This window comes from Lepus europaeus, chromosome 3, assembly GCF_033115175.1.
Source record: "Lepus europaeus isolate LE1 chromosome 3, mLepTim1.pri, whole genome shotgun sequence".
NCBI classification, from domain to species: Eukaryota; Metazoa; Chordata; class Mammalia; order Lagomorpha; family Leporidae; genus Lepus; species Lepus europaeus.
In genome coordinates this window covers 146,697,255-146,724,406 of record NC_084829.1, presented here as the reverse complement: position 1 = coordinate 146,724,406, position 27,152 = coordinate 146,697,255, and the positions used below count along the sequence as shown (strand labels likewise).

The window sequence follows — 27,152 nt, the reverse complement described above, 5'->3', positions numbered from 1 at the left end:
AATTATTTAATATTTATGAAGACAGAAAAGTAAATAATATCTGAGGTGGATGTTTGGTCTGGTTATTAAGATGCCACAGATGCAGGCAGCAGAGTAGAATGTGAAAGTTCTAAACTGTTAGCTCCCAGGTCCTTAAGAAATAAGATCAATTAAAGTCTGAATTCCATTGTGGACAAGAAGTATTCTTGGCCAGATGAGTATTATTTTCCTAAAATTAGTCTAAAAATATTTTATTACAGTCGTTTGAATAAACTGACTCACATGCCATTGTGAGTTAATGTCTGTTTTGCTACTGAATCAGCCGTATTTGGCCAGCCTTGCTGTCTTCACATTTTTCTTGATGTTTATCCTTAAGCTTAGCAACCAACCAAACTTTGAGTGAAGCACCAATGTTTAAAGAGTGAAGCGTATTATTAATTTACTAACGGTCCCACAGAGACTGAGTTTGCGTAGTTTACATTTTTTGTACCTCTATTTTATTCTGAATGCCTGAGATTCTGGCTTTTTCGTTACTATTCACAAGCTTCCAAACACTGGAAAAATGTGTCTTTGTGTGCCTTTAATTCACTTCAGAGATTTGTGTTATGTTAGATGTTGGTGACTACACAAATTTTAAGGACATGAGAAAAATTTCATTAAAAAATGTAACAAAATGTAAACAGGATATTTAGCTTATATCAGTGACAGACTGAAGTATCCTCTCCCCCAAAGATGTCAGTACAGTATTTTTCTTCTGGTCAATTAGTTATAAACTTGTTTCTTGACTCGAAAAATTTTTTAAGTTTAAAAAATTAGTAACCTCTACTAAATTTAAACACAGGGTCTTATTTTTACGCTGTTTCAAAAAAAATCATGGAAATTATATATTACAATCTCTGAATTATAAGTTTTTTTAGACTTGAAGGGGACTTGGAAGTATTTACTTCAAACACATTGAGAACGCGTTGAATACAAACTTAAATGCATTATGTATATTATATATACACAATGAATCACATATCTTTTATTATGGATAGGATAAACAGGATAAACAGGATATTATTATAGGATACACAGATACCTTTTAGAACCTGGCTCTGTTCCTTCCTTGCTGTGAGATGTTTACTGAACCCTACTGTGCCTCATTCTCCTCACATCTAGAAGGGGAATAATAATCATAGTTACCTCATAGGATTGGTAAGATAATTAAATGAAAACAAAGCACAAATACAGTGTTTTTCAAGGGAGAAAGTGATTGTCCTATCAGGCGTCGGACTGCAGAGCCAGGGCAAGGCACACAATGATCTTTTCTCAGCTCATGGTCTTGCGCTCGGCGGTGGCAGGTCTTCAGACTGGACGATTCGCGTACACCTCCAGATCACAAAGCACCCGGGGTCCAGAGGGAACAAGTGACTTGGCTAAGACCCGAGGCCGCTACCCAGGGGCCAGTCCATTCTTCATGACTCTCTCAGAGACCATGTCCAGGCTCCTGTAAAGATGCCCGGGCAAGCGCGTGGCTTAGGCTTCGCCTCCCTGTTTCCAAGCCCCGTCTTCCCGTCCCTGCCGCCGTCCGAGGAGGCGTTCTAGGTAGGTGCCCGCCAGCAGAGCCCGGCTGCTGGCAAGGCTGTGGCGGCTCTGGCGGCAAGCACAGGCCTGGAGGCGGCCCGGGCTCCGGGGCCGCGTGATAAGGCCCAAAATAGGTGCAGACCCACACGTGTCCCCGCCAGCGCCCGGGCCTCCGCTCCGACGCCCAATCGCTGCGGCCGCCTGGCGCTCGGGCCGCGTGGGCCGGCGCGCGGAGACCGGCCCCAGGAGACAGCGCCCGTCGCCATGCGGTTCAGGTTCGGGGTGGTGGTGCCGCCCGCCGTGGCCGGGGCCCGCCCGGAGCTGCTGGTCGTGGGGTCGCGGCCGGAGCTGGGGCGCTGGGAGCCGCGGGGCGCCGTGCGCCTGAGGCCGGCGGGCACGGCGGCGGGCGCCGAGGCGCTGGGGCTGCAGGAGCCGGGCCTGTGGCTCGGGGAGGTGGAGCTGGCGGCCGAGGAGGCGGCGCAGGACGGGGCGGAGCCGGGCCGCGTGGACACGTTCTGGTACAAGTTCCTGAAGCGGGAGCCGGGAGGAGAGCTCGCCTGGGAAGGTACTGGCAGCGAGCGCCGCGCGCCGGGCCCCGGCCCGCTGTGGCGCGGCCCGCATCTGCGCGGCGGCTTCCCCAGGCGCTGTGTGCCCGCGCGTCTGCGCTCCGCGGGCGCCCCGGCTGGCCCTGCGGGGCCGGCCGCGCTTCCCCGGGGTCCTGCGCTGGGCTCGGCCGCACGGCCGCCGTGGCCCCGCACACCCGCTCGCGCCGGGCGTCCCTTCCCGCCGCCTCGCCAGCGTCGCGGGCCGCTCCTCACGGTCCCGGGCCTGTGCTGCCGCTCTCCTCAGCTCTGCCTTGTGCTTTGCGAGGCCTCAGAAACCGGATCCGTGCTACTTAAATATAGGGATTTTTTTAAGAATTTGAAACTCATGGAAATTAAATATAGGGATTTTTTTTTTTTTAAAGAATTTGAAACTCATGGAAAGTCCTGAGTGTTCCCATGTTGGTTTTTTCTTTTCTTCATTCCAGTTTTATGACAGCTGAGACAGCCTGATTATTCTTAAAGAATACTATGTGCCCGTTACTAATACCACCAAAGAAGTGTACAAAGGACCCACATAACACTTTAAGCGTATTGCCAGTGCAAGCTATAGTGAAATCATTTCTTAAAATTCATGGGAAGAAATGGAGCTAAAAGTAGGTGTTTATTCTGGTGCAAGGTTTTTTTTGTTTAAATCTATGCATAGTTTTCTTGCAATTTGCATTTTCCATGCATTATGAGAGGGTTTTTTCCCCCTCCCAAATAAACTACACCTTATGCCCATTTCCCACGGACATTCTGTAGGACACTCATACATGATTTGTATGTGTTAGTATATATTTTCACTTTCACAAAAACTGTATAACGTATAATTTTGAATCTCGTGGGATTTTTTTTTTTTAACTTAAAATGTTGTGGGTACCATACATTTCCTGACACTACATAGAGATGTATTTCTTTTAAAAAAATTTATTTGGGAAGGAGAAGGGAGCAGAGACGGAGACAGAGACAGATATTTAGAGAAAAACAGAGCATTCTCCCTTCTGCTGATTGACTTCCCAGATGTCTGCAAAGGCCAGCACTAGGCTAGACTGAAGCTGTGAGCCCAGAACTCAGTCCAGGTCTCCCATGTGGGTAGCAGAAAGCCAATTACTTGAGCCATCCATACCTCCCAGGTCTCAATTGGTATGGGACCTAGGTACTCCAATACAGGACACAGGCATTTTAGCCAGAGACTTAACTGCTAGACCAAATGTCTACCCCTATTTCATTTTAAAATGGTAGCAAAAATATTTTGCATCTACCAATGTGCATTAAGGTTGTTTTTAATTTTGAATTTTTCTGGTATAAACAATAATGGCTTAATTGAAAGTCCATGTACTTTAAAGTTATCTTTAAACATTTGGAAATTTTTCTGTGGGATAACTTCAGAGAAGTGAAATTATTAGGTCAGAATTAAGGACTGCTATGTTATACCCCAAAAAAGGAAATAGAAGTGTAGACTCTTGCCAATGACATGTGAATTGAGATAACTTTTTTTTTTTTAACTGAGATGTGCAAGGTGTTATATTGGAGTATGTGTGAACAACAGTTGTTTAATGCCAATGCAATGAATGATATTTTACAAGTTTATATGAAAAAATTGACTATTTACTTGATACTTTTGTGTTAACAAAGATTCAGCAAAGAAGATGAGTATGCTGACCTATGTTAATTATTATCCTTGTTCCTCTCCTTGTACTCCATTGGGTTTTACGGTCTGGTAGCATTTATTGTCCTTTCCTTTTGCCATGCCAGAAATGAAAGGTGCCTGCTTCAGTTTAATCTTCCTTTACAGGCAATAGTATTATTAATAGAGTAGAATTATTTTATAATAAAATAATAAGGTAATACCTGACCATTTTAATAAAAGTTCAAGTAGTGGAAAATGAAGGTCTACCTTTCTCCAAACTCTCCCCCTTTCCTGTTTTTGGTCTTTCTAATATTCCTCCAAAAACTCTATATAATTAGTGTTGCTACTTCTTATTGTATCAGTTTTAATTTTCTGTTTTTAGTTTTTCTGATACCATAACAATATACACAATATATTTCATTAAAATTTTATAGTATGCATTGATACTTAGTGGATATGCATACAGTTAACCATCATCACTTACCATGAATGATAAGGAATTTAATGCAAATTCATTATCTTTTTCCTACTGATTTGTGTATTGCTATAAAATTGTTGACGTTCTATTCTAAAAGTTCATTATTGTAATTCTGCTAAGTTACTTCACAAGAAAATAAGAAAGATATCTTACCTGCATATTCTTATCTCCTTATTTTGGCTTCATTCTAATTGTTAGGATTTTATAGTTTATATTTTGTTTTCTAATTGTCACCATGCCTTCTAATTTTATGTAAATAGACTGATTCTTAGGTTTGTAAGTTAACAATCATTATGAGAAGTGGTGTAACAAAGTGTTTTAAAATCCAGGATTCTGGAGCCAGATTTTCTGGGCTCACCAGTCAGTGTGTGGACCTAGGATGAGTCACTTCATCTCACTGTGCCTAAAATCTCACTATATTGCCTAAAAAATGAACTTTATTAGAATACAAGATACACTAAGTAAAAAGAGGGCATATGCTAAATGTTGTATAATAGTTATATTATTCTTACTATTATTATTTGGAAATCAAGTTGTGCCAGTAGACTGATAAGAAGGGAAATAAATTTTGTGACATAGAGAATGTATTTCTGAAAAGAAAAATTCCCCTTTCTTCACTGTTAATCATCCTCAAATTTTATTTAAAAGTAATACCAGACTTTGTTTTACGTCATATTTGGAGAGAAATGCTTTTCTACAAATTAATGTAATCTTTCTTGTTAATTTTTTAAAAAGAATAATTATGCTAATCCTCAAAATTTTTTACCTTAATTATACTAGTTTACGAGTACAAATTGCTTACCTCTTGAAAACACTTTTTCATCTGCTGTGAATCTCATTCACTGAAATATTCTTCTCAGATACTGTTTTTCATCTCTAGAAATTCCATTACATACAATTTTTTGTTCATCTCTTGCTTTCATTGCTTCTTGACCATTTCCCTTGTATCTGTTAGATTTGTATATTCTCTAATGAGTGATTTTTCTAACAGTTAAGGTTAATATTTCCCTGCCATTTATTTAATGCCTTTTCTTGGTACTGTGGCTGAGCTTTATCTGTGGATCTCTTTTACACATTTTAGATTACATTGCATGTACGTTTAAAAAATAAAAAGTTTATTTAGAATAGCGTTATATTTACAGAAAAGTTGGTGAAGATAGTGCAGACTGTTCATTTACTCTCTACCCATTTCCTGTATTGTTAATATTTTATGCCATATATTAGTAGAAGATACACATGGAAATTAAGGAGCCAGTATTGATTTTTTTATTAATTAGGGTCCATATTTCAATCAGGTTCCCTTTTTTTTGGTCTAATATTCATTTTCCTTTTTCAGAATCTCACCCTTAATACCACATTGCATTTAGTTTTCATGCTTGTGATTGTTTCTCATACTTTCCCTGTTTCTGAGATGACCTTGGCAGTTATGCAACATATTCATTAAATACTTTGTGGAATGCTCCTCAGTTGGGATTTTCCCAGTGGTTTTCTCATGATTAGACTGAGATTATGGTTTTTTTTAAATACAATGACATACTTTCAGTTTATTTCATAATCAAAAGATTAACCCTCCCTTAAGTAAAGAATTCAACAAATACTAAAAAGAAAAAACACTGTTCTTCAACAGTAAAGACAAGGAGTGTAAACAAGAATCAGTTCTCAAAATGTTAATTTTGCTTATATACATTACTTTTTGGTAGTCTATTAGTTACCACAGAGTAGCAAAAACCTATGGTATTTTTGGGGGAGACTGGCTTATTTGACTAAACTTAATGGTTTCCAGTTGCATCCATTTTGTTGTGAAAGACAGAATTTCATTCTCTTTTATAGCTGAGTGTGTGTGTGTGTACCACATTTTCTTTATCCAGTCATTGGATGATGGGCATCTGGGTTGATTTCATATCTTAGCTATTATGAATTCAGCTGCAGTACAGATGCTCTTTCATATGCTGATTTCATTTTGTTTGGGTAAATTCTCAGGCGTGGGATGGCTGGGTCATATGGTAGATCTGTTTTCAAATTTTAGAGGAATCTCCATATTGTCTTTCACAATGGCTATACTAGTTTACATTCCCACCAACAGTATATTTGGGTACCTTTTCTCCACATCCTTGCCAGCATTTATTGTTTGTTGAATTCTGTATGAGAGCCATTCTGACTGGGGTGAAGTGAAAGCTCATTGTGGTTTTGAGTTGCATATCCCTGATGGCTAGTGATCCTGAGCACTTTTTTTTATGTGTCTGATGGCCATTTGAATTTCCTCTCTTGAAAAATGCCTGTTCAAATCCTTTGCCCATTTTTAACAGGATGGTTTATTTGTCGTTGTTAAATTTATTGAGCTCTTCATAGATTCTGGATATTATTTTTCAATTCAATAGTTTGCATATATTTTTTCCATTCTGTCAATTGCCTTTTCACTTTGCTGAGTGTTTCTTTTGCAATGCAGATATCTCTCATCTATGTAATCCCATTTGTCAATTTTGGCTTTGGTTGCCTGTGCTTCTGGGGTCTTTTCCCAAGAAGTCTTTGCCTATGTCACATCTTGCAGGGTCTCCCCAATTATCTCCTCTAGTAATTTGATGGTATCAGGTTGTAGATTTGGGTCTTTGGTGCATTTTTACGTTTTTTTTTTTTTATAACTTGTAAGGTAGGGGTCTTGTTTCATACTTCTGCATGTGAAGGGAATTATGGGTTTTGATGAGATGATTACAGAGGCAAAATGTCTTTTTTTTTTTTTTTTGACAGAGTTAGACAGTGAGAGAGAGAGAGACAGAGAGAAAGGTCTTCCTTCCGTTGGTTCACCCCACAAATGGCCACTATGGCCAGCGCACTGCTACCGTTGCACTGCAACGGATCCAAAGCCAGAAGCCAGGTGCCTCCTCCTGGTCTCCCATGCGGGTGCAGGGCCGAAGCACTTGGGACATCCTCCACTGCCTTCCCAGGCCACAGCAGAGAGCTGGATTGGAAGAGGGGCAACCGGGACAGAATCCGGTGCCCCAATCGGGACTAGAACCCAGGGTGCTGGTGCCGTAGGCAGAGGATTAGCCAAGTGAGCCGTAGCGCCAGCCGGTAAAATGTCTGTTTTTTTAAAAAAATTTCTTTATTTAAAAATGAGAGTTACAGAGAGATAATGAGAAAGAGACATCTCTCATCTGCTGATTTGCTCCTCAATGGCAGCATTGGCTGAAGCTTTGACCAGACCAAAGCCAGGATCCCGGAGCTTCATCTGGGTCTCCCATATAGGTAGCAGGAACCCAAGTATTTGGGCCATCTTGCACTGCTTTCCAGGTATATTATCAAGGAGTTAGATTCAAAGTAAAGCAGGTGGGTCTTGAAGTGTCACTCATATGGGATGCCATCATTGCAGGCGGTGACTTAACCCATTGTGCCATGCCTTTATTGTAAAATGTTTTGCTTGTCTCATCATATCAAGTGTGTATGCCTTCAACATGACTCATTTCTGGGGCCAGGCATTTGGCCCAGAGGTTAAGACATTGCTTAGGGTACCCGCAATCCATGTTGATGTGTCTAAGTTCAAGTCCCAGCTCCACTCCTGATGCTCTCTTTTTGTTAATGTGCACAATGGGAAGCAGCAATGTTGTCTCAAGTGGATGGGTCTGTGCCGCTCATGTGGGAGACCCAGATTGAGTTCTGGGATCAAGGCTTCAACCTGGTGTTTCAGGCTGTTATAGGCGTTTGAGGGGAGTGAACCAGCAGATGGAAGCTCTGTCTGTGCCTTCCAAATAAATAAAATATGTAAATTTAAAAATCCAAGTACTGTTGATACAGATGGTGATCAAGTAGCTGAGGTAGTATTAGTTTTCTGTCATGTAAAGTTACTGTCTTTCCTCCGTTTCTATGCACAGCTCACGTTTAAGGAGTGGGAAGTTATATGCTACCTCCTTGTTGACAGGATATTTATATAAACTACTTGGAATTTGTTTGCCTGGGGGATTTGTTTCTTCTCACCTTCATTTATTTATTCAATAACTTTTAAATTAGTGTGCATCCATGGTTATTGTTTTTTTGCTTTGGGTCTCTTACTACTTTCTTAGTTTTGTTGTTCAATTTGTTGTAGATTTCGCCATTGAGAGCCCTTTCAGTAGTCCCTGTGTCTCTGTGATGTTCCCTCATTGTTATGCGTATTATTTTTTTGTGTATTTGTTTTTGAGAACTTTTTTACTTTTTGGCACTAAGAAGTGCTCTGGGAACATCTTTTGTAGACCTTCTCACAATAAGATTAACCATTTCTCCCAAGAGCTCTGTTTTGTGTCAAATGCTATTAGAAACCAAGATTTGAGTACTTGGTGTGCTTGTTGCTTCAGGCATATTGTTGTTTGTTGGTCCTCTGAACCCATAGAACATTGAAATATTTATGGATATATTAGTTAACATTATGTGTGCCTGGGGAACAGATACATACACACATATGTATATTAGTATGGTCTAAACTGTGTTTTTCTTGTAAAATCAGATTAATTGATTTGGGATTTTCTTCTTTCATGCTAAAGATTCTAACTTTTTAATTATAGCCTTCCATTAAATTGTGTCCCCACCCAATAGTGCTCTAGATAAGGTTTTCTATTTTTAGATTTCAATGACTGTACATTTGACATTCAGATTTTTTTACTCAAATATAGTTCGTCTTCATTTCATATTATCTTTTGTACCACAGTAATGTCTGTGTTGCAGTGGAATTGATATATGAAGATTTTGAGTCATTTAATACTCTATTAAGATTTAAGGAGACTTTATGTCCATGAGATAACAAATTACTTTGCTAAGTTTTTATAACAAAGTACCACAGTTTGAGTGGCATAAACAAGAGAAATCTGTTTGTTGTCCCACAATTCTAGGGCCTAGCAGTTTGTGATCAAGTTGTCGGTTGGGTGGATTCCTTCTGTGGGCTGTCTGAAGTTTCTATTCCAGGCTTTTCTCTTTGGATTATACATGACCACTTTCTCCCTGTCTCAGGCTCCAAATCTCCTCTTGTAAGAGCACTGCTCATATGGGATTAGAGCAGACCCTTATGACCTCCTTTTAACTAGATCTCCTCTATAAAAACCCTATCTGCAATGAGTGAGGACTTCAGCATATGAATTTTCAAGGACATAGTCCAACCCAGAATGGATAATAAGCTTTTTTCAGTATTTCACTCATCAAATTGTTCTTAATATTCCAGGTGTCATGATTTGGCCCTTTCCCTTCCATACTATATCACTTGTAGCAGGGAGAACAAAGAAATTTGATGAGTGAATTTTAATAGCTCATACATAAACTCTGAACTTTGAGACATCATTGATGAGAAACTCTGTTATTTATTATTAGTGGAAGGGGAATTGAGAGAAAAGAAATATGAGAGAAATACAGAGGTGTGTTGACTCTCCTGATCCTTTCTTATGACATCTCTCTTAATCCTCCCTTCTTTCTTTTTCAACAGAACATTCATTTAATGTGTTGCTTCAGCCAGAATGATCCAAAGTTTTGAGAACATTGTCGAGAATTTTTTAAAAATTAAAAATGAAAGGTGTTTTTTTCTCCTCATTCTTGATTCAGACCATAGTCTCCTTCATACCCACAGCAAATTGTGCCAGACTAAAACAGTACAGGAGTAGAAATTACTGTAGTTTCTCATTATGTCTCCCTACATACACAGTTCTTCAGCATTTGCCAGAGTTCATGGGAGCAGAAATGACAAGGCTTGAGACTTTTAGGTGACCTGCTCATTTTCTCCTGAAGCAGATGGAGCTATAATCTTAGACCAAATTAAAAGACATACGGTAAATGCTTACACAATGGAAGGAAAAAAGGTTTGAACCCTCTCCTGCCTGCATTGTTCCCCAAAAGACGCTAGAGCAACTACAGTCTTTTGAGATGATCATTGGTGACATTATCAGAAACAAAAAAGTAATACTTTGGATAAAGCATTTGTTTGAACTAGTATAACAAAATTTATAATGTTTAGAAAATAAAATGTTTCTGATGTGGCTTTTTCCTTTGTGCAAACTAATGCTAGTGTGTGTGTGTTTGTGTGTATGTGTGCATATGTATGTGGTGTTATGTGCATGTGTTTTAGTGTGTGTGTATGTGTGCACATGTGTAGTAAGAGTAGATGGGAAGGGGCCGGTGCTGTGGTGCAGCAGGTTAAAGCCCTGGCCTGAAGCGCCGGCATCCCATATGAGCGCCGGTTCTAGTCCTGGCTGCTCCTCTTCCGATCCAGCTCTCTACTATGGCCTGGGATAGCAGTAGAAGATGACCCAAGTTCTTGGGTCCCTGCACCCATGTGGGAGACCAGGAAGAAGCACCTGGCTCCTGGCTTCAGACTGGTGCAGCTTTGACCGTTGCGGCCATCTGGGGAGTGTACCGGCCGATGGAAGACCTCTCTCTCTGTCTCTACCTCTCTATGTAACTCTTTCAAATAAATAAAATAAATCTTTAAAAATGAAAAAAAAAAGAATAGATGGGAAAAAGATTATGAATGGTGCTTGCAGAAAGGTTTCAAGTGGCCTAAGGAAATTGTGGAAGTCTGAGAGGATGTCAGATTCCTGTGAACCAGGCAGACAGACACTGGCAGGGCATATCTGACCTGGGGACTCTGCTAGGTTGGGAGTTGCCTCTGTGTGTTGGTATCAGTGTTGGTGTCTGGACTTCCATTTCAATAAGTTCAGTAGCATGTTTTGTTATTTGAGCACCATCACCAATTTGAATTTCATTAACTGGAAAATTCTCAGTCTTTTTGTTCCAGATTAATATTTGAGAGAGAGAGAGAGAAAAGAAGAAGAAGGAGAAGGAGAAGGAGAGGGAGGGGGAGGGGAGGGGAGGGGGAGGGTGGGAGAGGAGAGAAGGGAGGGGATCTTCCATCCTCTGGTTTATTCCCCAGATGGCCAGAATGGCCAATGCTGGGCTTGTTGGCAGCCAAAAGCCAGGAGCTTCATACTGGTGTCTTACATAGGTAGCCAGGGCCCAGACACTTGGGCTGCCCTCTGCTGCTTTTCCCAGGCCATTTGCAGTGTGCTGGGTTGGCAGCAGAGCAGCTGGGACACAACCAGCACCCATATTAGATGCTGTCATCACAGGTTGTAGCCTCAACTGCTATGCCATAATGCTAGTCTTCAAGTGCTCAGTTTTCTGCTCTGATGCTGGGGTCCTGGCCTGTGTCTGGCTAGCCCAGGTCTGTAAATATAGCCATTATATATAAGAGTGAGAAGCTTAATGTTTTCAATTCTGTGACCTTCATGCTTTTATATGGTAAATTAGAATGTCACATTAACATAGAGCTCTATCCTGAATTTTAGATAATTAAAACCTTAGAGAATTAGGGGAATGTTTACTATGAAATTATTTTCTTGTTCAGTTTGATCATAAAAGGCTCTATACTGTTTCTATGAGCAATAAGAATTTTTAACATAGTGTGATCTGTAATGTGAAACTTTCTGGATATTATATCTGTGGATTTTTATGAATTCTTAGTATCTTTAAGAAAAACTAAATTAGTTATCCAGAATCTAGTTAGTGTATACAAATAATTGTAAATGGAAGTAAAGCATTTTACATAAAGTATGGACTAAATAAACCCTAAGTGGTTTATTTATGTTAGTTTTTGGTGATCTTTCTCACATTTTTTCAGAATGAAGGGGTATCCCATAAAAGAAATACTTATTTTTGAAACTTTTTATTTATTTAATTTATTTGTAAGACATAGAGACAGAGATCTCTCTTCTGGTAATTTACTCCCCAAATGCCCACAACAGCTAGGACTGAGCCAGGCTGAATCCTGGAGACTGAAATTGAGTCCAGGTCTCCCACAGGGGTGACAGGGATCCAACTATTTCACAACTTCCAGAGTGCAGGTCAGCAGAAAGCTGGAATCAGGAGTGGAGCCAGGGCTTGAACACATGAACACTTATGTGGGATTCAATTGTTCTACCTGGTGTCTTAACTGCTATGCCAAATGCCTGCCCAAAAAAGTATTTATTGAAAAAGTTCCGTATCCTAGTGCTGTGTGTATTTTTTGCACAGACTTCTGTCTTTTCTTACATGGCCTGGTTAAAAATGTGATTCTGAAGTTTTCACTTGAAAACATTTTCTTTTGATTACGATTGAAGAGGTTTTATTATTTCTCAGAGGGAAGTACTTAGAATTCATTACTGAATCAGTCAGTCTAATTAGAAGTGAGGATTGTAGAGATGCATAATCCAAACCAGACTTAAAATATGCAAAAACTCTTTTGGATATTATGATATTACAAAGGAAAATTGCCATAAAAACAAAAATGCCTTAATTTCATTAAATCACATATTTAGAATTTGCTAAAACTTTATTTTAGTGAAATATAAAAAAACCACTAATGATTCAGGCTCAGTATTTGATGTCTGCGTTCTTCTCAGTTAATGAATGTCTTTGAATCCCTATACCCTGGAGTTGGGGTGCGAGCTGAAAGTTTCAAAGATGAGAAACATTAGGACTGGTGTTGTGGTACAGTGGTTCGCTGTACCCCATATGAGTACTGGTCAATTCCTAGCTGCACCATTATCAGTCCAGCTTCCTGCCAATGATCCTGGGAAAGTAGCCAAAGATGAACTAAGTGTTTGTATCTCCGAAACCCATGTGGGAGACCCAGATGGATTTCCATACCCTTAGCTTTGGCCTGGCCCAGGCCTGGCCATTGTAATTATTTTGAGGAATGAACCAGCAGATGGAATATTTCTCTATCTCTCTGTCTCCCTCTCACCTTAATGCTGCATTTTTTAAAAAAATTATTTAATGTATACAAACTTCATGCATTTCATTCCATATATACAAATTTAGGAACATAGTTATTCTTCCTACCTCACCCTCCCTCCTGCCCACAATCACAGCCTTCTTCAACCTCTCTCTCCTATTACCACTCTTAATTTTTACAAGATCTGTTTTCAGTTTCCTTTACTTACCCCACAGTAAGTAAAGAGTTCAACAAATACTATGAGGAAAAGAAATCAACACTGTTCCTCAACAGTAGAGACAAAGGCTGTAAGAATCATTGGCTCTCAAATGTCAATTTCATTTTTATACATAACATTTTAGATACTCTATTATTACCACAAATAAAGGAAAACATATGCTATTTGTCTTTTGGGAACTGGCTTATTTCAATAAGTATAATGGTTTCCAGTGGAATCCATGTTTTTGTAAAACACAGGATTTAATTTATTTTAAATCATTGAGTAGTATTCCCTAGTATATATATGCCATAATTTCTTTTTCCAGTCATCAGTTGATGGACATCTGGGTTAATTTCACATCTTAGCTGTTGTGAATTGAGCTGCAATGAAAATGAGGGTACAGATAACTCTTTCATATGCTGATTTCATTTCCCTTGAGTAAATTCCAAGGAGTGGAATGGCTAGGTCAAATGGTAGGTCTATATTCAGCTTTCTGAGGTATCTCCATCCTGTCTTCCATAGTGGCTATACCAGTTTACATTCCCACCAGCAGTGGATTAGGGTACCTTTTCCCCCACATCCTTACCAGCATTTTTGCTTCATGATTTTTGTATGAGAGCCATTCCAACTGGGGTGAGCTGAAACCTTATTTTAATTTTGATTTGCATTTCCCTCATGGCTAGTGATCCTGAGCATTTTCATGTGTCTTATTGGCTGTTTGAATTTCTTCATTTTGAAAAATGCCTGTTCAAGTCCTTTGCCCATTTCTTAACTGAATTTGTTGTTGTTGTTGTTGATGAGTTTCTTGAACTCTTTTTTTTTTTTTTTTTTACAGGCAGAGTGGATAGTGAGAGAGACAGAGAGAAAGGTCTTCCTTTTTGCCGTTGGTTCACCCTCCAATGGCCGCTGTGGCCGGTGCATCATGCTGATCCAAAGCCAGGAGACAGGTGCTTCTCCTGATCTCCCATGTGGGTGCAGGGCCCAAGGACTTGGGCCATCCTCCGCTGCACTTCCAGGCCATAGCAGAGAGCTGGCCTGGAAGAAGGGCAACCGGGATACAATCTGGCGCCCCAACCGGGACTAGAACCCGGTGTGCTGGCGCCGCAAGGTGGAGGATTAGCCTGTTAAGCCATGGCGCTGGCCCTTGAACTCTTTATATATTATGGCTATCAATCTTTTATGAGATGCATAGTTTGCAGATATTTCTCCCATTCTGTTGGTTGCCTCTTCACTTTTCTGAGTATTTATTTTGGAGTGTAGAAGTTTCTGATTTTAATGTATTCCCATTTGTAAATTTTGGCTTTGATTACCTGTGCTTCTGGGGTCTTTTCCCAAAAAGTCGTTGCCTATACCAGTATCTTATAGATTTCTCCAATGTTCTCTAGTAATTTGATGATATCACATTTGTTCTTCAGTTTTTAAATTTGATTTATTACATTTATTAATTTGTGAATTTTGAACCATCCCTGTATGCTAGGGATTAAATCCCGCTTGGTCTGGGTGAATGATCTTTCTGATGTGTTGATGAATTCCATTAGCTAGTATTGTTTTAGGATTTTTATGTTTATTTGTCTATAATTCTCCTTCTCTCTTGTATATTTTTCAGGTTTAGGAATTAAGATGATGCTGGCTTCACAGAAGGAGTTTGGGAGATTACCTCATTTTTTGTTCTTGTGAATAGCTTGAGATAAGAATTGGAGTTAGTTCTTTAAATGTTTGGTAGACTTCAGCAGTGAAGCCACCTGGTCTTGGGCTTTTCTTTGTTGGAAGGGTCTTTATTACTGATTCAGTCTCAATCTTTGTTATTTGTCTGTTCAGGTTTTTTTTTTTTATGTCTTCATGACTCAATTTTGGTAGATTATATGTGCCAGGAATCTATCCATTTTTTTACATTTTCTGATTTGTTGGCATATAGCTGTTTCTAGTAATTGCTGATGATTCTTTTTATTTCTGTATTATCTATGGTTACATTTCCTTTTCATCTCTGGTTCTATTGATTTGGTTCTTCTCCTTCTTTTTTTTGTTATTTGGGTCAATGATATATCAATTTTTTTTTTCAAAATGCCAGTCTTCATATCACTGATCTTTTGTGTTTTCTTTTTTTGGTTTTAATTTTGTTTATTTTTTCCCTAATTCAGTTATTTCTCTCATCATGCTATTTAGAGTTTTGGTTTGTTGTTTTCCTAGGTCCTTGAAATGCAATGATATCTCATTTATTTGGTGCCTTTTTAATTTCTTGATGTAGGCTCCAGTTTCTATAAACTTACTTTATAACACTCCTTTTGCTGTATCCCATAAATTTTTTTTTTGACAGGCAGAGTGGACAGTGAGAGAGAGAGACAGAGAGAAAGGTCTTGTCTTCCTTTTTCCGTTGGTTCACCCTCCAATGGCTGCTGCAGCTGGCGCACCACGCTGATCCGAAGCCAGGAGCAAGGTGCTTCTCCTGGTCTCCTATGCGGGTGTAGGGCCCAAGGACTTGGGCCATCCTCCGCTGCCCTCCTGGGCCACAGCAGAGAGATAGACTGGAAGAGGAGTGACCAGGACTAGTACCTGGTGCCTCAACCAGGACTAGAACCTGGGGTGCTGGCGCTGCAGGTGGAGGATTAGCCAAGTGAGCAAGTGAGCCACAGCGCTGGCCTTTTGATTTCTTCCATGATCCACTGTTTATTTAGGAGCATGTTTTTTTAGTCTCCATGTGCTTATATATGTTCTAAAAATTCTTGAGTTGTTAATTTTCAGCTTAATTGTGATCTACAAAGATGTATGGTATGATTTTAATTTTTTGGAAATACTGAGACTTGCATTGTGGCCTAGCATGTGGTCTATCCTAGAGAAAGTTCCATGTATTGATGATAAGAATTTGTATTCTGCAACTGTGGGATGACTGTTTCTCTAGATATCAGATAGGCCCATTTGGTTCATGTAGATTAGCTCTGTTTTTTGTTGTTGTTGTTGTTGTTGTTGATTTTCTGTCTGGTTGATCTGTCCATTGATGAAAGTGGGTTGTTGAAGTCTCCCATTAGTATTGTATTGGAGTCTGTGTCTCCCTTTAGGTCCATTAGTATTTTTTTTTTTTAAATATCCTGGTGCCCTGATATTGGGTGCATATACATTTATTATAGTCACATCTTCTTGTTGATACCTTAATCATTATATAGTGTCCTTCTTTTCTCTTTTAACAGTTTTTGTGTTAAAGTCGATTTTGTCTGATATTTTAGGATGGCTAAACCTGCTCTGTTTTGCTTCCTGTTAGCATAGAATATTATTTTCCATCCTTTCACTTTCAGTCTGCATGTATCTTTGGTGATGAGGTGTTTTTCTTGTAGGCAGCAAAGAGGTAGGTCTTGTTTTTTTAATACATTCAGCCAGCTTATATCTTTTAATTGAAAGGTTTAGACGATCTACATTCAAGGATACCATTGATAAGTAATGACTTGGCTCTGCCATTTTTCATAAATATTCCTATCATTTACTTTAGATTTCCTTTTACTTTTACTGGGAGATTTCCTGCCATCACACTGTTTCATAATTATGACTGTCTTTTTCTGTTTCTGTGTGTAGGACATCCTTAAGCATCTTTTGTAAGACTGCATGCGTGGTAACAAACTCTTTCAATTTCTGTTTGTTATGGAAAGTCTTTGTTTCACCCTCATTCCTAAATAAGAGCTTTGCAGGGTACAGTATCCTGGGTTGATAGTTTTTTTTTTTTTTTTTTTTTTGCCTCATAAGACTTGGACTGTGTCTCTCTATTCTCTCCTAGCCTGTAGGGTTTCTGATGAAAAGTCGGCTGTGAGTATAATTGGAGACCAACTGAAAGTAATCTGGCATTTATCTCATGAACATTTTAGAATATTTTCTTAACCTTTTACTGTGGACTGTTTGACTACACTGTGTTGTGGTGAAGATCTGTTCTGGTCAAATATATAAGTAATTCTGTGAGTCTCATGTATTTGGACATACCAAATTAGGGGAGTTTTCTGTAATTATTTCATTGAATAGGCCTTTTAATCAATTCTCCCCACACCTTCAGGAACTCCTAAGACTCATATATTTGGTCATTTGATAGTATCCCATATATCTCTTTTTAATTTTTCTAATTTCTTCTTTTTTTATTTGACTTAAAAATTTCCAAAGATTTGTCTTCTAGCTCAGATATTCTTTCTTCTGCCTCACCAAATATGTTGTTAAGGCTCTCCTTATTTTTCATTTGGCATATCAAATTCTTCATTTCTAATATTTCATTTTGTTTTCTCTTCAAGATGTCAATTTCATGTGAATTTTTCATTCATGTCATGTATAGAATTCTTTAATTTGTGAATTTACTTCTCATTGCTTCTGAGTAATCTTATGATTACTCTTTGGGATTCTGCTTCAGGCATTTCATCAGTCTCTTCATCTTCATATTCTAATGTTGAAAGGTTGTTGTATTCTTTTGGGGAGTCTTATTGTCTTCCTTATTCTTGTTTCTTTAATATCTGCATTTACTTTTAGGCATTTGTGGAGATACTTTTTGGTTTTTTTCCTCTTATAGCTTTTATCTTTGACTATGCTTCTATGGCTTAGTGGAGTGTCTGCTCTTTCAGTGAATACCCAGAAGAGTGTGCTGGGCGTGGCCAGGAAGCTCTGGTCAGTGCTCAGAGTGGAGTGAGTACCCAGGGTGATACCCAGGTTGATGGTGGTAGATCTCCTGTTTTTTATCAGCAGGGAGGGTTTGATCTCTTCTGTTGGCATACTCTCACGCTCACCTCTTCTCTTCTAAGGTGAGCAATGCCAAGGTGTTAGCTCACTGTGGGTGCAGTACTTATCCACTCTGATTTAAGAACTGCACAAAGGATCTGTGCAGTCCTCAGTGTGAACACAGATCTTGTTGCAGTCACCCAGCCCATGCAGTCACGGAGCTCAGAGCATGTGAAGCTGCCCACAGTGATTGCCCAGAGACTCATCTATACCCTGCCCCCTTTTGTGTAGTCAGAGTTCCCACAGTCTCAGCACAGAAGACCCCACAGTCACATATAGAGGATCTTCTCTGCCCCACTAGACTACCCCATCCACAGAGAGGCAGAGAGATTCCTTGAGCCAGCTGCCCTTGGGTGCTCCACTTTGGTGGTTTCAGTCCCTTAGCCTGTCATAAGTTGAGAGGCTGGGGGCGGCTCACAGTCCTATATGGGTGTCCAGCCCCCTGTCATTCCTCCCAGCGAGACTCGAAATCAATGAGGAGTGCAGACTTTTCTGTCTGGTAAACCCCTGTATCACATGTGTACACAAGAGCCACAGGTTGCAGCCCCTTCTCATTTCACAGTAGTGTTTTCTCACCATCAATTGCCAGGTTCATGATCCTGAGCCCCTGCTACAGCTACTGACAAGATGGCGTCTTGTCTAGACCAGTTGCTGGGTGCATGCACAAGAGCTGGCTCAGCTGTTACATATGTCCAAAATGGTGCCCACCCTCTCTCAGTTGCTGGATGCAATTGTGGTGGTGACACAGAGAGAGAAATGTCCCATTTTTCTGCTATGTTAGCAGGTACATAGTCCTCCACAGAGCTCATGCTGGATGCAAACCAGGGTCTCCCCACGGCTTTATTGCCAGTGGCATGGCCTGCTGCAGTCCCTCTCCAAAGCTGGCATTATCTCAGGCTCTTGGCTGCTGGGATCCTGTGTTGTGTCAGTGCCTGTGATGTGTGCCTGTACCCTCCACATAGGTACACAAGTCCCTCTTACTTCTGTAGAATTTCCACTGCAGTTTAACCCTATCTCTCCCATGAACTCTGTCTTTCAAATAAATACATAAATATTTCAAAAAAAGATGAAAACTTCACAACTCTTGAGTTTATGAGGCATTTTTCAGCCAAACAACAACAAAAACCAAACCAAAACAAAACAAAACACCAAAAAAAGAAAGGTAAGAGAAGTTTGAAAATGTGCATATGTGCCCTGTAATGGGAGGAGTTCATCTCTGTGGGCATTCAGGAAGGAGAAGGTGCCAGGGAAGGCATTTTAAAAAAAATTATTATCCCTGATTGTCGTTTAAATTTTGGTTTTCTTTTTGCAAAAGTTTTTAAAAGATTTATTTGAGAGAGAGAGAGAGAGAGAGAGAGAGAGAGAATGAGAGAATATGAATCAGTTGCCCATCTGCCAATTCACTAAGGAGCCATGAATACCACCTAGAGACACAGGTGCAGGATCCAACATCTGCTGCCTTCCTGCATTAATAAGAAACTAGAGCTGGCAGTAGAACCAGTATTTGAACCCAGGCTCTGACGTGGTTTTCCCAAAGGCGTCTTAACTGCTAGGCCAAATGCTCTCCTTGAAAAAGACTTTGTACAAGGATAGTATGTTGAACTTGATGGTTAGTGAAGAATTAGGATCTCCTCTCATTTATTTTGTTTCTGAAATTATGGGAATAAACATAGAAAAATTATTTTTAAAATGTTAGTTTGGATCTCAGAAGAAAATGGGTGCTCTAATTTTATCCTCCATGAGAGCTGGTGAGGAGAAGGATAGTTTCATTAAACTGAGAAGGGAAAAACCAAAGTTGGAGAGATACAGAGGCATTTAATTCTGTGATGGCGAGTCTTCCTGGGAGTGTTGTGGTGAGCTGGGCCAAATTGCATGAACATCAGCCCTTGTGTGAAGGAATCCTGAGGGAGAAGACTGCTATAGGATAGCTGATGAGGAGGGTACAATGGGGACTGCAGCAGGATGGAGGAACCACCCACTGTGGGATGGTCATTAGAGCCTTCTTACTATAAGCCTAGAGGACTTGGATAGGAACAGACTTGCCTTCCTGCCTTCCTGCCTTTGTTTCTCTCTCTTTCTCTTACTCTCTCTTTATTTTAAACATTCTACTGAAAGGCAGTATATAAACAAAGAAATGCATGTAAGTATACAGATGAGTTTTTGTCATCTGATCACATTACACTCATCATCAATATCCAAATTAAGTACCCCAAGAGTCCTCACTATTATCCCCACAGCTTTTTTTTTACATTATTACATTTATTTTTTTATATTTTAACATGGAAAAATATTGTCATTTACATGTATGATTAGTGAAGCAATATTTATAACTCTATGCCAAATGATATAAAACCCACCCAATATTTATACTCTATGTATTAACAACCATGGATAAGAGAAAACGTATGATATTTGTCTTTTTGGATCTAGCTTATTTCACTTAGCATAATGATCTCCAGTTACATCCATTTTGTTGCAGATGTTGTTCTTTTTATGACTAAGTAATATTCCATCATGAATATATGCCTCATTTTCTTTATCTAGTTATCAGTTGATGGACATCTAGGTAGATTACATATTTTAGCTGTTATGAATTGAGTAGTTAAAAACATGATAGTGCAGATATCCCTTTCATATGCTGATTTCATTTCCTGTGTATACATTCCCAGCACTGGGATAGCTGGATCATAGTTTAGATCTATTTTTAGTTTTCTGAGGAATTTCCATATTGTTTCCCATAATGGATGTACCAGTGTGCATTTCCAGCAACAATGTATTAGGGTAATTTTTCTCTACAACCTTACCAGAATTTGTAATTTGTTAAGTTTTTAGATAATCACCAGTCTAACTGGGGCAAGGTGACATTTCATTGTGGTTTTGATTTGCATTTCCCTGATGGCTACAGTGATCCTGAGGATAATTTCATGTGTCTGTTGTCCATTTGTATTTCATCCTTTGAAAAATGCCTGTTCATATCCTTTGTTTATTTCTTATCTGGATTCTTTTTTTTTTTTTGAGCTTTGTGCATTCTTTAAATATTCTTTTTCTTTCTTCTTCTTCTTCTTCTTTTTTTTTTTGACAGGCAGAGTTAGACAGTGAGAGAGAGAGACAGAGAGAAAGGTCTTCCTTTCTGTTGGTTCACCCCCAAAATGGCCACTACGGCTGGTGCACTGCTGCTGGCGCGCTGCGCCAATCCAAAGCCAGGAGCCAGGTGCTTCCTCCTGGTCTCCCATGGGGTGCAGGGCCCAAGCACTTGGGCCATCCTCCACTGCCTTCCCAGGCCACAGCAGAGAGCTGGACTGGAAGAGGACCAACTGGGACAGAATCCAGTGCCCCAACTGGGGCTAGAACCCAGAGTGCTGGCGCCACAGATGGAGATTAGCCAAATGAGCCATGGCGCCGGCTGCATTCCTTAAATATTCTGATATTAATCTTTTACTTAATGCAAAGTTTGCAAATGTTTTCTCCCATTATGTTGGCTGCCTCTTCACTTTGTTTCCCTTGCTCTCCAGTAGTTTCTTAGCTTGATGTAATCCAGTTTGTCTATTTTTGCTTTTATTTTGTGTAATTATGGAGTCTTATGCAAGAAATCTTTGCCTAGTCCAAGGTCTTGCAGTGTTTCCTCTATGTTTTCCTCTGATAATTTGGTAGTTTCAGGTCTTAAGTTTAGATTCTTGATCCATTGTGAGGTTTTTTTTTTTTTTTTTCAATTTTATTTATTTGAGAGGCATAGTTACAGACCATGAGAGGAAGAGACAAAGAGAAAGGTCTTCCCTCTGTTGGTTCACTCTCCAAATGGTGAGATGAGTTTTGTGTAGGATAAAAGGTAGCGGTATTGTTTCAAACTTCTGCCTGTGGAAATCAAATTTCACCAGAATCATTTGTTGAAGAAACTGTTCTTGCTCTACGTATTGCTTTAAGCTGATTGGTGAAAGATTAGTTGGTTGAAGATGCCTGGATTAATTTTTGGGCTTTCTATTCTGTGTTATTTGTCCATATGTCTTTTTTTTTTTTTTGCCAGTATCCAGGCTGTTTTGATTATAACAGTATGTCCTGAAATCTGATACTAGTATGTTTCTGGCTTTACTTTAATTATTTTAGATTGCTTTGGCTATTTGGGGTCTTTTGCTTTTCCATATAAATCTTAGGATTTTTTTTTTCTAGATCTGTGAAGAAAGTCTTAAGAATTATGATTAGGATCACATTAAATCACATTAAATTATGATTAGGATCACATTAAATTGCTTTGGGTAGTATGGATATTTGATTATATTAATTCTTCCAATCCATGTACATAGAAAGTTGTTCAGTTTTTATGTCTGTTTTTATATCTTTCATTAATGTCTTATAATTTTCATTTTCTTTCTTTCTTTTTTTTTTTTTTTTTGATAGGCAGAGTGGACAGTGAGAGAGAGAGACTGGGAGAAAGGTCTTCCTTTTGCCATTGTTTCACCCTCCAATGGCCGCCGCAGCCAGCATGCTGTGGCCGGCATACCGCTCTGATCCGAAGCCAGGAGCCAAGTGCTTCTCCTGGTCTCCCATGCGGGTGCAGGGCCCAAGGACTTGGGCCATCCTCCACTGCCTTCCCGGGCAATAGCAGAGAGCTGGCCTGGAAGAGGGGCAACCGGGACAGAATCCGGCGCCCTGACTGGGACTAGAACCCAGTGTGCTGACGCCGCAAGGCGGAGGATTAGCCTATTGAGCCGCGGCGCCGGCCATAATTTTCAATGTAGAAATCTTTCATACCCTTGGTTAAATTTATGCCAAGTTATTTAAATTCTTTGTAGATATTGTGAATGGGACTGATCTTCCAAGTTCTTTCACTCCAGACATTGTTGATATAAGAAATCTATTGATTTTGCAAATTTTCCACAAATTTTTTTAGGAATTTTTTTTTTCTTTTTCTTTTTTTTTTTTTTTTCCCATGCTTCTTTTTTTTTTTTAAACTTTTATTTAATGAATATAAATTTCCAGTGTACAGCTTATGGATTACAATGGCTTCCGCCCCCCAATAACTTCCCTCCCACCCGCAACCCTCCCCCCTCCCGCTCCCTCTCCCCTTCCATTTGCATCAAGATTCATTTTCAATTCTCTTTATATACAGAAGATCAATTTAGTATAAAGATTTCAACAGTTTGCACCCACATAGAAACACAAAGTGAAACATACTGTTTGAGTACTAGTTATAGCATTAAATCACAATGTACAGCACATTAAGGACAGAGATCCCACATGAGGAGCAAGTGCACAGTGGCTCCTGTTGTTGACCCAACAAATTGACACTCTAGTTTATGGCGCCAGTAACCATCCTAGGCTGTCGTCATGAGTTGCCAAGGCTATGGAAGCCTTCCAAGTTTGCCGACTCTGATCATATTTAGACAAGGTCATAAAAGACAGAGTGAGGATAGTAACCAATGATCCTAAGAGTGGCATTTACCAGGTTTGAACAATTATACAGCATTAAGTGGGGAAGAGGACCATCAGTACACACATGTTGGGAGTAGAGCCATTGGTGGTAGAGTAGAGGTTATGATTACAAAGGAATGAGGCCCAAGTGCACTAGACAGGGCCTAGAACAAAGGACAGAGTCATTATTAGAGGAGCTAAGAAAGGTGCTGTCTAAGCTACAATTAAGTTTTCTGATTGAGAGGCAAATAGAACCTGATAGAAGGGGCTTGATAATAATCTGGTGGGCTTTAGGCCTTGTAAATTCAGAGGCCCAGACCTATCTATCTCTTCACATGGGGTATATCCTAAGGGAGGTGTGAACCTCCTAGGGGAAGGCACTCTGTTGACTTTCATTACTTGGCTGGCCTGGGAGGAGAGCTGGCCAGGTAAAGGCAGGGGGCATCTCTAACAAGAAATTTACAGTTCTGCCTGCAATGTTGCTGACCCTACTTGACCATCCCCTCAGCTGCAGTGGTCACTTTGGAAGTTGGGCTGAGTGAAGGGCTTTTCAGCTTAGAGCCAATAAGATCTGTGGCTCTGACCTGGGCATCCTTCGACTCCAGGGCAGGTCCATTACCAGTGATCCAACTCTTGGCAGAGCTGCCAGGGCTCTTCACAAGCTGACTTCTGCTGAAGCCCAGGCTTACCACATTGAAAGCCACTGCAGTGGACTGGCCTGTTGGGTCTCCTTGAGGGCAGATCACTGTACAGATCAGCCATTAATAGGCCTGCCACCCATTGCTTCTGATGCCGAGCTTTCTTTTCCTCCTGGTTTGTGTTAAAGCAGACCAGAGGATGCAAGTCAAGGGAGTGCCCGTTTCCCATCTCTAATCTTCGGTGGCCTGAACTACAAGTCTATAGTCACAGGCATGTTCTGTAGTAGTTTTTCTAAGGTAGACAATGCCCATGAGGAAAATTATATTCTCACTTTAAAACTTTCTTTCCCTTTGGTCTGAAAGGGAGGTTTTTTCTACTTACTGTATACTTCGCTGATGGCGAAGTGAATCTAGCTATGAGATTATTATTTGAGTTCTTATTTTGGCTATGCTATTGCAGAAAAATGTTAGCCATCTCTTTTATAAGGTCTAAAGATTAAATTGTGCATCCTACAGATTCCTTCAGAATAGAATTAGTTTCCTACCTTGAAGAGAATAGAGAAATGAAAGAACAAGTTGGGCTTAGAATAGAGAAATGAGGGAGCAAGTCCTAGATCGCTTGCTGACAATAGCAATATCACATGAATACTTAGCAAACCGTTTCAACCATTAGATAACAACTTAAGAAAACATTTACCAGAAGGTCCAATGCCTTCTATAAATTTTAAGAATCATGTATTTGAAAACACCTCTTAAATATCTAACATGGTGTAGTTTGTTTAGCCAGTAAACTTAAGCACAACCATCTAAAATGTTTTTAGTTTCTTTCTACCAACAAGTCTAAAACATATGATACACAGATTCAGGTCCCACAAATTAAAATGTATCTTTGATTGATTTTAGCAGCTTAAATTTATGGACAATCTTATCTATAAGCCATTTAAAATAAAACTCTTAATAAAATTTCCCCATGTGGACATACAATATGTACACACATATAATATAGCATAATAGACCAATACATCAATTTTAATAATAGCTTTTAAAATCTTTAACTCTTTTTGTAGATTGCCAATTGATTTGAATTGCTTTTTCTTTTTAGTAACCTCAGTTAACCATACTTTCTCTCAGTTGGTACTGTTAATACATTATTGGCTTCATCTGTTTACAGAGCCATCCCAAAGTACTGAATACAATAAAAGTGGCTGGAAAAAGTCCATAGGAACCTATAGGAGGACAGCTAAACACAGAACCAACAACGCTTTAGTTTTATGAGCAGCAGATATTCAAATTTTTGAAAAAAGCCCATATTTAAATAACCCATTGCTCTTAATAAAAATTCAGCTGTTTTTGAACAATTAGAATTTAACAGACATCAAGAGAACATAATAGATTACTTTAACACATTGCTTTAACAGAGCATCAGAGTTTAATTCTATGTCAAAGAGAAATTGAGCTTCCTGTGATCTTTTGCTATGAGGTTTCCTTCCTTTACCTTCTTTCATATTGGTGACCGTGTTTCTGTGTTTCTGTGTGTAACACATCTTTAAGCATCTTTTGCAGGGCAGGATGAGTGGCAACAAATTCTTTCAGTTTCTGTTTGCTATGAAAAGTCTTCATTTCACCTTCATTCACAAATGAGAGCTTTGCAGGATATAGTATTCTGGGCTGGCAGTTGTTCTCTCTTAGTACCTGGGCTATGTCTCGCCATTCCCTTCTAGCTTGTAGGGTTTCTGATGAGAAGTCTGCTGTGAGTCTAATTGGAGATCCTCTAAGAGTGATCCGACGTTTCTCTCTTGCACCTTTTAGGATCTTTTCTTTATGTTTCACTGTGGTGAGTTTGATTACAACATGTTGTGGTGAGGATCTCTTTTGGTCATGTTTATTAGGGGTTCTATAAGCTTCCTGTACTAAGATGCCTCTGTCCTTCTCCAAACCTGGGAAATTTTCTGCTAGTATCTCACTGAAAATGCCTTCTAATCCTTTCTCCCTCTCCATGCCTTCAGGAACTCCTAGAACCCGAATGTTGGGTTTTTTAATAGTATCCTATAAATTCCTGACAATATTTTTTAGATTTCTAATTTCTTCTTCTTTTCTTTGGTTTGCCTGTTTCCTTTCCTGTTCTCTGTCTTCTAAGTCTGATATTCTCTCTTCTGCTTCGCCCATTCTGTTTTTAAGGCTCTCTAATGTGTTTGTCATTTGATCTATTGAACTCTTCATTTCATTATGATTTCTAGTCACTATCAGAGTTTCTTGTTCCACTAGTTGTTTCATTTCATTTTGATTCCTCCTTAATATTTCACTTTCACGAGAGAGATTTTCTATCTTGTCCATGAAGGATTTCTGTAGTTCAAGAATTTGTTTTTGAGAACTTCTTAATGTTCTTATCAATTTTTTGAGATCTGCTTCTTGCATTTCTTCGATCTTATCATCTTCATAATCTTGAATTGGGGTGTCTTTTTCATTTGGGGGCGTCATAGTTTCTTCCTTGTTCTTGTTAGCTTGGTTTTTGCGTTTGTTGTTTGGCATGTTGGAGATATTTGGTTTCTTCACTGTGGTGTTTTTTCTTGTTACACTATGGCTCTATATTAAGTGGACTGTCTGCTTTCAGTGGAGCCTTAGAGGCTTGAGATGAGTGTGGACTGAGAGCTGTGTTTGGTTCTTCAGGGTTGAGGGTGTGTCAAGGATGACACTCCCAGGTTAGGTGTGGTAAATCTCTCTTTCTTTTTTTGATTCAAAAGGGAAGTAATTCCGCACAGCTGAACGTAATTGGAGGTAGTTAGCAGGCAAATGATATACCCACAGGAGCCAGAGATCGGAAGCTCTTTCCCAAGGACCACACAGGGAATCTCTGCTGCCCTCAGTGTGGGCTCCAATTCTCCTGCAGTCTCCCACTGGGTTGCCAAGTTAGATGCTAATCTCCTGTTATTTCACCCCTCCCCCCAGAGTCAGGTGTTTCTGCTAGGCTCAGGGCTGGTGCAGACCTGAGGTCGCCCTGCTTATGACGTATGTCCAAAATGGCGCCTGCTCTGTCTTGCTCGCCTGTGAGAGGTGAGCGGAGAGAGAGAAACTTGTGTCCGTATCAGTCACTTTTTTTATTTTTTTTTTTCTCTCTCTTCTAGTTAGCCTGGTGAACTTTTCCCCACGGAGTTTCAAGCCTCGTTCCCTCTAGCCTCCTCTTTCCACTTGCCTGCTGGTATCTCGGGCTATGGA

The 27,152-nt window shown here is 39.7% G+C and overlaps 1 protein-coding gene across 3 annotated transcripts in view; it reads left to right on the top strand.

Moving 5' to 3' along the window:
* Positions 1–1,450: 1,450 nt before the first annotated feature.
* Positions 1,451–27,152, top strand: part of EPM2A (EPM2A glucan phosphatase, laforin) — a 118,707-nt gene continuing 93,005 nt past the window's right edge. For 2 of the 3 annotated variants that reach the window (XM_062186884.1, XM_062186882.1), the window contains exon 1: positions 1,603–2,110. In XM_062186884.1, the coding sequence (XP_062042868.1) occupies positions 1,810–2,110 (301 nt within the window). In that variant the 5' untranslated portion in view covers positions 1,603–1,809. Of the gene's footprint in view, positions 1,567–1,602; positions 2,111–27,152 lie in introns of those variants that run through there. The other variant, XM_062186883.1, reaches the window with a different exon arrangement.